We start from the raw sequence: 15270 nt of genomic DNA, 5'->3' as shown, positions 1-15270 counted from the left end.
TATTTATAAAGGAGAGATAATTAGTTTTTTAAGTCAGTGTAGCTCACACTTGGAGGCCCTGGGAATGGAAGAAAGGATGAATCACTGAAAGTTTGAGGGTATATAAAAATTAAACCAGACAAGTTAGAGACAAAAAAATTATGTGGTTTCTCGCCACTATGGAAGGACTAAATGTGTCAAGTTTCATCAACATCTTAGATCATGAGTACCATGGTCTCGTTGAACAGGCATGGAATGACCCTACAGGGAGGTGGTGGAAACTGCGGGGCATAATATCCTGCAGTAGTATGAGGCTCTTGTATTCTTGTAATGCTAATGTATACTTTCAGACTTGTAAACACATGTGGCACGATGCTATTTTTAAGATCGTTTTTTCTCGCTTCCCTATCATAAACCTGGTACACGTGATCTGCATTGTTCATACATTCCACATTACAATACACTGCCCCCTTCCATTTGTATATTTCGGATTGTCGTGCCGGTACCTTATGCCCAAGCTTTATGTAAAAGTCATGGAATGTACCTTTCTTTTCTGGAAATGTCAGTGAAATTTACTGTGTTTTTGGAAAAATCAACATTGTTGTAGTAGTACACTACAAGTAGGTTTTGAAGAAAAAATAAAGGATTGATTGAATTAAAATTGGATGCGTCGGCACAATATGCCATTTTTCACCCTTCAGTGTAAACGGGGAAATATCCCCCTTACAAGTAAGAATTTTTGTTGTGGTCAAACTATACTTCAGTACGAAGGAACTTTACCTTTACCAGAAGGCGCATTGTTACGTATCCTTTATGTAGAAGAAATTGCTGACGTCCTTGAAGTACGAATATAGTAACTTTTGTCATGTATGTTATACTTTCACATACGACCTCGGTCGTTTTGATTGGGACAATTAAGTAGAGCATTCTTGCCTTGTCCTATTTGTCATTAAGTTCCAGCAGGTAGAACCGAGAAACTGCGTCGATACTCGTTGGCCTTTCCCTTGAACATCGCGAACCAAATAATTAACCCACGCGATATCGATTCTGTGGGGGTTCGCGTGCGTGGCCAACTATAGATAAAGTACTATCGATTCCACGAAAGCCATAGTTGCGAAGTAAGTATGGTGCACATGAGAATTTTTAAGGTTATGAAGTTTCTTTGATGAAGTGTTTATTATAACGGTTTTGCTTTGTTTCTCTTGCAGGTACACGTCCCTAGGCAGTCGCCACAACACTACTCCAAACCCTGCTTTACGCTTTGTGGACAGTTTAGGGAATGTCAAGTATAGGCCAGCGTACTCTTTGACGGATGAGGCAATCGAGAGAGGGGGGCGCCAGTAACAGATGCGGGTAAGTTTCTGATATGAGCATGCAGTGTTTTAATTTGACATTATCCATTGTCTATAACTTCAACCGCTGATACCTATTCTAACACCTCTTACCGCGCCTTCATGGTGAACAATTTCTCTTGGTGAGAGCGGAAACCAACGCAAGTGCGAGGTTCCCTTGTAAGAATGGAAACCCAGGAGGAAATCATAATCAGAAACGGCCAGATCAGGATCGTATGGAGGATGTAAGACAATCTTAACTCCATCCACGGTCTGCCTTTCCGAAGGTATGAGTTTGGACGTAGCCTATAACAACGGCCGTTTCTTGTTTGTGGCCACTGCGACGTTTTGGTCTGAGGTCGCAGTTTCAAATTCCACCCTCTTTCATCCTGACCGAGGTTTTCCTTAGTTCCTCTTGGTAAATGCTGGGATGGAACGTTTGACGATAGCCACGTACTACTCGGCACTGATGGCATAACGCTGTCGCCTCGTCATCAAGGGATCCCGTTTTCGGTCCCAAGTTGTTGTCAGACTTTAAACTGTACAGGCCTAGTTCCGATTACTCTATCTGAGCATAAAGTGGGCTTAAACTAACTTTTGCTTCCTACCAGTTCTTCCTCACCTCAATCACTTAATCGATTAACTAATAATGAAACAGAATTCTCACTGTCCAATCCGATTAAAAACCCCGAACCGTAAACTTTCCAAAACTGTCTTTGTGAGTCTGTCTTAGTATAGTGGAACCACAAGCAAAAAAACCTGCGCAGACCCGCGACTCCTGTGCACCGTACTCCCGCGTGGATGGGAGGGAGAGAGTGGAGCATGCTCTCTTATGACCCGAGTTGGATGTACTGGCCAACAAGACACGAGCATGGCAACTTTGGAAGGGCTTCCCGAGTGAACACACGCACAATACCTTTGCTGCTCTGCGACGACACTCAAAGTATCTCCTTCGAAAAAAATATAAGGAACATATAAACAATATCACTGCAACAATCCCGGAAAACCCAAAAAACTTCTTTAATCTAATAAACTCAAGGAAAAATAACAGTAGGATTCCAGCTGAAATTACGCATGATAGTGAAAGTGCGATAGGGGACCGAAGGGCAGAACTCTTCAACGCTTATTTTCATGGTAACTTCTGCCCCCCGTCTTCCCATGCAGCGTTGCCAAATGTAAGACCAGTCTGTTCCTCCTCCCTAACAACGCTTGTCACTACACCCGATGAGGTGAAGGATCTATTGTTGTCTCTTTCAGTTCACCGTGCCCTAGGACCGGACGATATCAACACCATGTTCCTCAGGAAAACTGTGCAATCCCTGTGCTATCCCCTCTCCATTCTCTTGAACAGATGTTTTTCGGAAGGCATCTTTCCTCACGCTTGGAAACAAGCTAACATCACACCGATTCACAAAAGTGGTAACAAAAATTTTGTTTCATCTTACAGACCAATCTCCTTACTCTCTCCTCTGTCCATCATCTGTGAAAAAGTAATCAAAGACAGACTGTACAAATTTGTTTCTCCGTACTTAAGCTCTAAGCAACATGGTTTTCTTCCTGGTAGCTCCTGTCTTACAAACCTGTCTGTTTTACTCTCACATGCTATGAAATGCATTTCAAATAATTCACAATTAGATGTAATATACTTTGATCTGGCCAAAGCCTTTGATACTGTTAGTCATCGTCTTCTGATTCACAAATTATGCAATAGATTCAACATTCATGGCAAATTTCTCACCCTTCTCACAGATTACCTTAGCGATCGCCAACAACGTGTTGTTCTTCCTGGAACTGTTTCTAACTTTCTTCCTGTCCTCTCTGGAGTTCCACAGGGTAGTGTTCTAGGACCTCTCTTGTTCTTATTATTCGTCGATGACCTTGCCGACCATCTCACAGCTCCCTCTAGTCTTTTCGCAGATGACTGTAAAATTTTCAGGGAAATCTCCACTTCCGACGATACTCATCTTCTTCAGAATGACATAGCAACATTTACTTCCTGGTGCCTGACATGGGACCTTACATTGCATCCTGACAAGTGTACTACTCTCACTATCTCTCTCAAGAAGAATCTGTTAAAGTCATCTTACTCCATCGCTGGCAATAACATCAAAGCAGTATCCTCTCACAAAGACCTAGGCATTGTTTTCGACCAAAAGCTCACATTTGAGGAACATATTTTAAGCACCACAAAAAAGGCCATGCGTCTCTTAGGTTTACTCTACCGTTTCACTGAAATTAGTGACATCTCAGCCCTCACTTTGTACTTCAAATCATTCATCTCCCCAATAATAGAATACTGCTCTCCCGTCTGGTCCATGGCATGTCCCACTCACCTCTCCAGAATCGATTCAGTCTTTAACTTCTTCCTAGCTATAGTCCGTCACAGGGTTCCCTCATTACGCAATTTTTCATCTCCGCATCTCTTGTCCTTTCTTAACTTACAAACTGCTTATTAGCGACGTTTGCAGATTGATTTCAGTTACTTATACAAAATTGTGAATGGCAAAATCCGCTGCAACACACTCCTTGAGGAATTCCACTTTAGAGTACCTATGCGCACAACTCGCAATACAAGGTTATTTTATACAAAAAAACCTAGACTGGAAATTCAAAAAAGATCTCTCTTTTATAGACTTGCCACACAATACAATGATCTCCCCTCAAATATTGATATATTTTTCTCCGAGTTTGCCTTTCGGTCTTCTATCAGAAGAAATACTTGTAATTAATATCACATAGTGCCATCTCTTACTTATTTTTTTGTTCATTTGCTACTCACTTTTATGTTGTTTTGTTACTCTTAATTATTTCTTATTTATTTTTATTTATTTATTTTATTATATTATATTTTTATCTTTATGCTTATTATAATTATTGCTCTCATTGTTGACAATTTCAGTGTAAAATGGCCACCTGTGCTGTATCTGAAATTTTCTCAAATAAATAAATAAATAAATAAATAAATAAGAAGGGAAAGCTGCGCGGGGACTTTTCGTCCAAGGTTTTTTTCCTTGTGGTCGCTCTTATAGCTGCAATTGTAGCATTAGTGGTAGTACTAACTTAATCCGCCCTGTTTTACCTTGCGATGTAGAGGTAGTAGTAGCTATGTAGAAACGCCTTTCCATCATGTACACTTCGCAACATCTTATTTGACCGCCCAGAAAGAATTCTAAGTCCCGAATTCGTAAACTTAGCAACATTGCACTTCGGCTCCAAGTAAAAAGTAAACTTAGCAACATTGCACTTCGGCTCCAAGTAAAAAGTAAAAAAAAAAGTGTTCCCCTGTGCTTAGCACCACGCCATGAAGGCGTATAGGGGGTGGGGGGGTAACGCCCCACACTTTCTTGATCCGGTCGTGAGTGGGGGTGATGTGATCAGCATCACGCCCCTGACCGCCTTTACCCCCCAGGGTTTCCCCCAGGTACCCATGTTATTCGACGCTGGGTAGGCGCCGGGGCCGCTTCCACCGTTAGAAAAGTTCCCGGATTTGAACCGGCCGGGGATCCAAGTGAGAGTAGCAAACTTTGAGTTGGTCCTTCCACTAGACGAAAAACGCTGCGGTGAGATGTTTTCAATTTCGCACTTTCCATGAACTTAGAAACTATAAACCCCTATTATAATACACAATCAAACAGAAATAATAAATTGGAGAAAGAACCTTGAGGAATTTTTACGATTCTGCTTGACTGACTTGAAATTAGAGGGGTTTGAAACACGGAATTGAGTTTTTCTCCACCTGGAGGATATCGCCATCAAGTTTGTGCATTAAGAAGCAAATTTATGAGGAGTTTATGCGACATTTTATTTACAATAGTATTTCATAATATCGAACAGTTCTCAAAAAATATTTTTCACGACTTGTCGAGAAAATGTGCTTGGAACACAGCACGGTGGGAGTCTTCATAAACGTCAATATGTTTTTAAGGGTATTACGTCATGAAGTTAACGTAGAGCAGTTGGTTACACCCTGCTTTCCTTATTTTTCGTCAAGCGTGAAATGTCGCGGGTTCAAATCCCACCCTCTCCTCATATTTTTTTTTTGCTGAACAGAGAGACCGTTGATATTAGAATATTTAAAAAATGAATCCGATGCACACTTGAGGGACGTCCCCCTTCTGCGCATATTTCCCCTTAGAAGTTGCAGATTTCCAGTTTTTAAAGTTAAAACTTTTTTTTAGTTATTGTTCATATGTTGTGTTAACACACACATCGTGATTAATTCACAAATCACATATATGTATTCAGGATGCAAAATGTAATGTTATTTAAGTTATGTATTGTTTGTTCTTTAGTGACACCTAAAATATTGATTATTTGATTTCGATATACTAAAACAAACATATACAGTTATGTTAAGTAGTGTTAAGTTCCCGGAGAGCGTTTAATGAGTTCAAATTGCTAAGATTGGTAATTTTTTGTCCGTTCCTTCGTAATGACTGTTGCCAATCCCCTCACCACCATCATACCATGCGTCTAAAAATAATAGTAAATCGCCAATTAACATAAGTAAATGGTTATTGCGACGGAGGCCGATTCGATAAGAAACTACTAATAAGTATTTTTATAATGAGTGACAAAAAATTCAAAACCTCATAATGATCGTTAATTCGTCACTGCCTTTGTATTTAAACTGTTTGTCTTCTTTGAACAGAAAGTACGAGTATCAGATATAACAAACTTTCCATTAACTTTGCAATATTCGATACCACCATTACAGACTTCGCTCTACCTAACTTGATTCTGCGCATTCCACCTGGCATGCGACTTCCTCCTATCATCGAAACAACTTTCTCTTACTATTTCCTTTCACCTCGGGAAATACAGAGACCAATGTTAGCTTGTTAGCATGGTGGATAAACTTTACATCCAACGATAAACTCCTGCCTGGGTGGAGAATCGAACCTATGACCTCGCTCGTGAGAATCAAGCATTCAACCTTTCCTCCAGGTACGTCATGTTATGATTAGCTACCAGTTTGAAGAAACCAATTCACACATAATGTCATGTCTGTAATTTCCTCATGGCAAATTTCATTAGGAAAGGAGTTCAGAAAAAATCGAGAAACGTTGAAAGGGAAAGATGATGAACATGTCTATTGGTGTTTTGTCATATTTTGTAAATTGTGCAAAAATTCCGTGTTTTGAACAAGCAATTGTTTAGTTGTGAAGTCTTTTGTTATTTGTTTAAGGTAGGAACAGGAGAGCGAAAAGGAGTAATATATGAACCAGAACCCGGTTGCCAATAAAATTTCAGCTTTTTTCCAAAGACTGTATGAAATAATAATAATGGTCATAATTAGTAATTAGGTTCCGGAAGTTGAGGAAAAGTCAACTTTTTTTCTGACCCTTAAAAACAATGCCAAACCTGATATCATGTCCGTTTCCCTTCAGTTAGAGCCTGAAAACACTTTCTATTTTACAATTCTTTTGCATTTTTCAGCCTTTTTTGGCTTTTAGTTTATTGTCAGTATTCTTAACAGGTTTTTTTTGCATTTTTTACTTATTTTTTAGGTTTATTTTTCTCCTCCCCTGTTGTTTCGTGCATTTTAAATGCATTTACTAGTAAAACTTACATATTTAGATTTCTTGACATGGTCCTTTAGCAAATTCACTATGAATCGAAAATATGGTCAATGGAAAACCATAATATTATTAACTGAAATGTTTGGCAATGGATTAAAATACTTTGTGTGAAGATCTACTTTGAGGTTCTTTTTCTGGACACTATTATCGCTTTAATCTGCGGGTTTAAAGTAAAATTAGTCACAATATTAAATGAAATTATTCTCTGGTGTACGCGAAGCAGAACTGTATTTTCGGATGCTGGCCGACTACAGTATCGTAGAAGTCCCACTCTGAAAGGAGATGTATTGGTTGATTTGGTGTTTTAAGTCAACTTATGCACAGTAAAGCTAATCGGGACTGGACCTACAGTTTAAAGTGGGATCCGAACCACTGTGCAATGAGCCTCCACCTGATATTAAAACGGGGACACCTTGATTACAACATGCTGTTTAAGAACATGTATTTATGATATATTAATTCTTAATGTGTGTTAACATAGCTTTTGACAGCTAAATGAAAAGAAAGGTCTTGCCAAAAATCCTGCCCACCACTGAAAAATCAAGAAGATGAGTAGAAACATTTCCGAGGTATGCATCACATAAATATTTACAGTGATTTAATGTAATCTTATATTACATTATTACAACACTTGTACTACGTAAATAACAATAAAAAAAAGAATCAAGAGTGGGTGAGATTTTAACCTACGATGTTTTGTTCTTGCCGAAAAAGCAAAACAAGACGACTGCTTCACCAACTGCTCCAGGGGATTGCTAACGTGAAAGCCTGTAAAACAAGTTGATCTAAGTTGAAATAACATTTTGCCGGAGTTCCGAACCATGTTTCGCCAAAGATCAGGGAAAAGACGCACTTTGTAGAATCGTCCGGTATTGTGTAATTTATCTTTACTGTAATTTTGCCTAAAATCGAGAGAAATTTGCTTCATTGCATTGATATGTGATTTCAATTCTCTCCAGGTGGTGGAGAACGAGTTCAGAGATTCCAACTGCACATAAATTCCCCTATTTTCTATTTCAGAATGAATAGTCTTTTTTTAAAAAATCAACATTTCTATTTCCAATTTACGATTTTTGTTTAATTGCGTATTATATTACTTGTTTAGGGTTTCTAACTTCATGGCATGTGAAAGAATTAAAGAAATTCACAAGAGCGTTTTCGTTTAGAAAGTAAAACTGTTGCTAAGTTGGATACTATTTGTGGACTCTGAAGCGCTATGTTGCCAAATTTACGAATTCAGAACTTTGAATTTTTTCAGGACGGTCAATTAAGATGTTGCGAAGAGTACATAAGGGCAAGACTCACAAAGTGCCGCAGCCTCAGAGAGAGGGATGGTGTCGAGAGGAGACAAAAGATTATCAGGATTTCTGGAATTATCTCGAGTTATAGATGCAAGTCTCGTTCTTGACTCGATGTATTCACACTCCTCTCGACCTCAAAGGGCAAGTTTCGAGTCTCGAAATCAACAACGTGTCACCGCACGAACTTTCACACCTTACAGACGTCATTAAGGGGATGAGGTACAGTTACGCACCAATTGTGCATTTATTTCAATATCGCCCGAATGGGCACTGCTACTAAAGAGAAACCCTGGATGTATCAAGAGTATGAATTTCTCTCCATGTTGCAAGTGGAAGCGTTTTTTTATGTTGATTATTGAGCTGGACACGATATTTGAAAAATATGAAGAATAAGAATTTTCGGAATCCCATTTATTCCTTATGGGGAATCAACTTCAACATCAAGTTACGGCTAATCAAATGGAAGTTTCAATTTTTCTGCTGGGCAATCACTTCTTCAAACTGCCCTCTTTCCGTTGATATCATTTTCTATTCCATCGGAAGTTTGATATTCCCAAGATAACAAATCAAATAATACTGCCATATGCCCAATGAATTTCTCCTTGCCTCTTGGCAGTGTTGCCAAACCTGGTGCGCATAAAATAGCTAAATTTCACCTTAAATGGAGTTAAAACTGCCTTTCAAGAAGCTAGATTTACGAAGTGCTTCGTAGAGTAATGTTAGTTGTCATAGGGGTGGGGTGCTGCTATTACCGTTAACTCTAAATTGATGACAATTTATTCTTAGTTTTCAGCATCTAGATTCTGCGGCATCGCCCATCTCGTGGCCATACGAAATCGAAAATAAAGGATTCCCTGATAACAATATTATGCCAATTTCACGTCAACGCGGCGCTATATATAAAAAAAAAGTAGCTGGAAATATAAGACGGGGTTGGGTGACGCTGCAAATATAACAATATGACGTCACGTGCAAAATGTATAATCATGGCAAAAGTTGGTCTTTGTGGGCCGGATCCAGTGATGGTATCATAGTGAGGCACGGGGGCAAGCGAGTGCACGAAAGAGCCAGATCTGGCTACAAGAGAGCTAAGTTGGCAAGACTGACTCGGAGGGAAAAGCCGGGCGGAGGCTGTCCCGCATGCCCTTAAGGCAAACAGTATTTAATGATATAGTTTTTTCGTTGGACGCCTCGTTTCGACGCTACGAATTCTCTAGAAACATATTTCTAACCTGAAAATGCAACCAAGTAGCAGATGCTCACAACTAACATTAATGGATTGGTTTTGTAATAATTATAAACAAAGTATATGACTTATGAGTACAGCCACCGGCAATAACACATTATGTGTGTTGCCTAACTTTACGGCGGTGGTAGAAGTTGCCCTTGAAAGTTTGCTGTTAAATCCACTTGTCGCCGTACACTTAGGCAACACATAAAACGCCTTGCAGGGAAGCGAGTATTTCAGAATATAGGTGTCCCATTTTTGTTGTCGGTGACTGTACATAATCATGTCCACTGCTTGGTATGCATGAAGATGCCGCATAATAAAATAAATTTGGTTCAGATATATTTTTCAGCAAGTTTCGCTCGGAATCGAGTTTCGTATATGAAGTCTCGATATCGTCTTCATGTTTACAAGACCCTATTCACTTCTGAACCATCCGTAGAGCAAAGTACTTAGGAGGTAGAGTGGGATGCGTAAGTATTACCAGGCAAATTATTCATCACATTGTTTTATGCAATGAGAATTGAAAGGAAACGCCAAACAGTGGCGTAAGGGGTGACTTTCTGAGAAGCCATCAGTGTTGAATCCGGTCACTTCCCTCCGGACGGATATCAAACTTTCCGTGGTGTCCTGTCGTTTGCGCCGAGGCTTCTTATCGGTTCATTTCCGCCGTGACATATGTCAAGACTATCCTTGGCTGGTTTTCCCACAATCCAGAGTGTCATCACCGCCGCGCGCACGTGTGTTTATGACGATGCAAAGCTGTGTTTACACTGAAATGTTAAACCTATCCAGAGAGTCAAATATGACTTTTCTTTACTTATTTCAAAAGACGTTACACAGGATTACTTGTATCAATTTTATTCCACAACAGAAAATACATAGATCAGTATCAGCCTATTAACTATTAATCATTTATCGTTAATCGTCAAAAAAACATTGTAAATACAGTATTGTTAAAATATTGAAAGCATTCTACAAGTACTACGTAAATGTACACTTTGGAAGCACCATAAATGTGCCATTATACACTACATAAAATCGTCAAAACATTATAAATACAGTGTAATTATTTGCAAACATTATATACGTAATAGATACGTATATACTCGTATAGACACAATATTTCGATACACTTGCACAACAACAATACAAACGTTATTTGAATTCTTGTAGGTGTGCATATGCTCGAAGGAATTGCACGCGTTGTTTCTATCATTTCCATATTCTCAGCCATCTTGTCGTTTGTCTCAAGTCTCAGTTTTACATAAATACTAATTTCCCAATGTATATCCCTCATATATACTTTTATCTTGCATTCATTTACCAATCACCTTCCTTTTCAATCGAAGATAAACACAGCTGGAGCTGGGCATCGTCATAAACATGTGCGCGCGGCGGTAATGACACTCCCGATTATGGGAAAATCCACCAAGGAAGGTCTTGACTATGTCGCGGCGCAAATGAACCGATAAGAACCCTCGGCGCAAACGACACGGACTCACTTTCCGCAGGTGAGAATGTCATAGGCACCGAATTATAATGCTAGGATAGAGTCGCTTACCTCTGATATGTAATTAATTTAACTTGAGCTTAAATTTCAGTAAGACTGCACAAGCACATCACTACCATTCAACAGAAAGACTGTTGACTGACCAGCAGTTGAAATAACTGCAAGAAGTTGGTATCGTTACAATTACAACAAATAGGATCTTACAGTAGACAAGTCCTGCCGCTCTGTGTCCATTGTTGAGTTTCAACAATGGCGGACGATGATTTTAATTCGTTCATTAGTGTGACTTTAAATTCTAAGAGGACTGAATCGGTGCTTATTATTACGAAAAGCCAGAAAAAGTATGTTGTACTTCAATTAAAGTAAGTGAAAGATACCCAATATGAATGTTCTTGCCAAATTTCTTTACTATTACTTGAATGCTCTACCAGATTATTAAAATTTTTAGGGGTTAGGGGTAAGGGATTCGTCCCCCCCCCCCCCCGGGTAATCCCCTGAATTCGTCACTGGAAGCCATCCAAAGGTCAACCACCTCACTTACCGTATACACCCCGGGAACTGCTTCTTGCAGGCTAACGAGGTTCTGGCGCCAGGATTCGCGGTCAGGATAATCCTCTATGTTATTGTGTTGTCCTGTGTCCCATCTCCGTATATAGTGTTCTCAGAGACAATAGTTTTAGTTTTTAGTAGTCTACATTATTAGTTTTAACAATAGATTTAGCAAGTTTTTAACAGACATATTCAGGGCTTGAATTAACAGGTGTTAATTCCCCTCTCATCAAAACATTTTTCCTACTTCTAATTGAGAAGTTCCTTCCCTGCCAGGGAAATATTCCCCCTTCCCCCTCGTGACCGTGTAAACCGTAAATTTGACAGAGCAATAATTGTATTACACGGCACAGTGCCCCTTCCCTACTTTCTGAAATGGAAGAGTGCTCAGGAACTCGTCAGTGAAAGTAATGATTTCACTTCGGCTATGCCTTTATGTCGCTACTCTCAAGTCATGCATCAGTCAGAATCATGCAATTGCTTCCCTGTGATACAGTCGATCTGCCTAGTCTGTCGATACCAGACACGCTTCCTATCTGATAATAATTAATATTAATTGCTGATAGGGTTGGGTGAATTACTGGTAAATTCAATGCCGAAAGTTGGAAATATCCCTTGAATTCATGGTCGAAAGTTGGTCACCCTATATCTAACACTTCGTTCAGAACTGCGAGCTTACGAAATAAGGATCACATGTTTCAGACGGGTGCCTTTCCGAGCTCTTTGTTGCAGGGAGGTAGGCTGTAACAATGGTAAGAAAGTGCTTCATGAGTTCCTTCCGTTGTTCGGGCAACAGGCACGGATGCAGGGAGAGGAAGGGCTATGATGGGCAATCGACACTCCCAGACTGTGGATGGCCAAAACCGGATAATTTTCTATCCGAATATTCGGATTATCCTAAATATCCGTATACCCGAATGTGTCCATTACCCGGACCGTGTTATCGTTTATCCGTTTTACAGGCAATCCATATATTCTTTTATTCGTCATTTTCATATTTCACTGTACGTATTTTCCACAAATTATCCACCAAATCGGATATCCGTTGCATCCGAAACGGATATCGGATAATTTGAAATACGGATACCCGGTATTCGGATTTTGTGGTCATTGCTATCCCAAACTCGACTAGGTTATTTACGTTTTGTTTATTTATGTTGCTTTCCTGTCTCTTGGGTGACTTGCGACGAGACGCCCAATGTTATTTACAAACTACGATACATGTTATTGGATTTGAAACGTGTCGGCAAATGCAAATATTCTAAATTAAGCAGTGAACTAGTGGAGCACCCACCCCTACCCTCACTGGCTCCGACCCCCTCCATAGACCAAGAAGGATTTGGTTTAATGAAGTTTTGCCCTGAATATGCATTACACGTGATATTTAGAGATACATTGGCTGTGTTGATCTCTTTCCAGCCTCTTGTTTTTATATAACGCCGTGGCTGATATAAAGGTAATATAATATTGATCGCGGGATTCCTTCAGTTTTGATTTTATACTACCATCGCTGAATTGAGGGGGTGAGGGTTATCACCCGATCTAAACTTTGGAAGGTATGAAGTAGGTAGGCACTTGCACCATGCCGTGAGACATACAAGGGATAGGACCTCACACATTCTATCGATCTCGGGCCATTTTTTGAAGGTGATGTGATCAGCACTACGCTCGGGTTACCATTGCCCCCGGGGTTACCCAGGTACCGATTTAATTGAGGCTGGGTGAGCACCAAAGCCTCTTTATGCGGGGACAAGGCTACAAAAATTCCCACCCTGGGAATCGAACCCATATCTTCCGCGTGGTAGTCAGACGCCCTACCGACTAGACAAGGATAAATCATTATTACAGTAAAACCTCGTTAATCCAGACCCCGATAAGCCGGATTTAGCTTAATCCAGACAGGCAAAAAAAAAAGTTAAAAAAAAAAAGCAGAATGCAAGGTTTTAAATTTGGCTAGAAGTCAACAAGAGAACTTCCCAAAGAAAAAGCCGTCAACCACTGATGAAATTCTGTTTCCCGCAAACTTTGTACTCTACTGTATAGTGTATTTAGGCCTATGCCCTTTAAATACACCATAATAAACGTGTTTTGTTGCTATAAACGGAGTTTTAATGCACTTTCTACTGTTCTTTTAGGTTATTTCAGTTAATCCGGACTTTCGTTAAACCGGCCAACTTATCCCCCCCATTAGTCCGGATTAACGAGGTTTTACTGTACTTTGAAGTTAATGATAATAGAACTTTATCCAAAAAATATGATTTTTTTTAGGTCTGTACTTTGTAACCATTGTCTTTTGCGTCTGCAAAAATTGCTGGACGGCTTCTGTGAAGGAAGAGGAAATCCCCCCCCCCCCTCCCTTGATACCTAAAATTACCATAGGATGCAGTTGATCGCGCCTTCGAAAATCTACCTCCTTGAAAGTAATTTTTAGTTCCATTTAAGATGCAACTTAGCTCTTTTATGCGCATTCGGGTTGGAAACATTGGTCGTCATGTGGACAGAAGGTGCTTTGCTGAGTTGGTGTTTATGCGCACTAAGGCTAAGAAGGTGTTTTGTGTTTTAGCACTTGCGGAATTGACATTTGCGAAACGTGTGCAGCTACGTTTTCGCATTCATACCTTGGTTCGAAGGATGATGTCCCAACGTACAGTCAACGGCAAGGATAATGGTACGCAAATTGTCCATCGTAATTTTCATTACTGTTTATTCTACATCATTTGTTGTTTTAAGGAATGAAATTATGTTGGTGCAAAACATGTATTGCCCTCTGCTTATTGAAGTCTTTATTTCAATTCGTTATCATCATATCGTGCAATACAGACCGAATGAAAATGGTGATGGACAATTCGCCTACGGTTTCTTTTGCCCTTGGGTGTACGTGTCGATTATGAAATGGGCCAAGCAGCCGAGAGAAACACGATCATGCGAAGTGGAAGGTTTCAGAAGAAAACTTTGAACGGACTCGAGAGGCATTCAGCAGAAGCCCTAGAAAATCCATCCGGCAAGCAAACGTGCAGTTTCAAATCCCACAGTGCATACATAGCGTAAGCCAACAAAGGTTACTGTTGCATGTACAGTCAGCGGCAATAAAAGTAGGACACCTGGATCCTGAAATGCTGGTTTCCCTGCAACGCGTCATGTGTATTCCGTAACTCTGAGGCGATAGCAAAACTTCTTATTGAAAAGTTGCTAGTGAAGTTGATTCGTCGCCGTAGAGGTAGGCAGCACACACATCGCATTGCAGGGGACCGGGTATTTCAGGACGTAGGTGTTCCATTTTTATTACCGGCCACTGTACAATATCCAAATTCGTCAGCATGTAAAGCCAAGCGACACGATAGCAAGGAAACACTTTGCAGTTAAAATGCTGGATAAAAACGGGACATTCCCAAATGTAATGTGTGGTGTGGAAGTCAAAATAATTACAATAAGAAAGACAATAACCCGTTGCGCAACATACAAACACACACACATATATACCAAGGGCGTATCCAGAGGGTGCGTCCAGGAGGTCCGGACCCCTCCGCCCAAATTCTTTTCTTATTTTTGAAAATACTATGGTAGATTAGGCATACTTTCCTATGAGACACTTGATGTGGCAGAAAATTCTCTCTGTGTGCACGGTTTTTGGATTCTGAAATTAACACCCACTAAAAGGTTTTTTTTAAAGTTTCACACTGTGTAGTGATATATCAGCTGAAAATCTGACTTCAGTGAGAAACTATTTTGATACAGTAAGTGAGTTTGTGTTTGTTTGTTTTTAGAAATAATACATGCAGAGGTGAAA

The 15270-nt window shown here is 39.9% G+C and overlaps 1 protein-coding gene across 2 annotated transcripts in view; it reads left to right on the top strand.

Moving 5' to 3' along the window:
* Positions 1 to 15270, top strand: part of LOC146004957 (bifunctional FAD diphosphatase/FAD synthase-like) — a 110840-nt gene that overhangs the window by 86967 nt on the left and 8603 nt on the right. For both annotated transcript variants that reach the window (XM_083144030.1, XM_083144031.1), the window contains one exon: positions 1188 to 1332. In XM_083144030.1, the coding sequence (XP_083000156.1) occupies positions 1292 to 1332 (41 nt within the window). In that variant the 5' untranslated portion in view covers positions 1188 to 1291. The remainder of the gene's footprint in view (positions 1 to 1187; positions 1333 to 15270) is intronic.

Source organism: Lepisma saccharinum, chromosome 22 (genome assembly GCF_977018435.1).
Source record: "Lepisma saccharinum chromosome 22, izLepSacc3.1, whole genome shotgun sequence".
Taxonomy (NCBI): domain Eukaryota; kingdom Metazoa; phylum Arthropoda; class Insecta; order Zygentoma; family Lepismatidae; genus Lepisma; species Lepisma saccharinum.
Note: the sequence above shows the minus strand (reverse complement) of the source record. Positions and strands in the feature narration are given on the sequence as shown.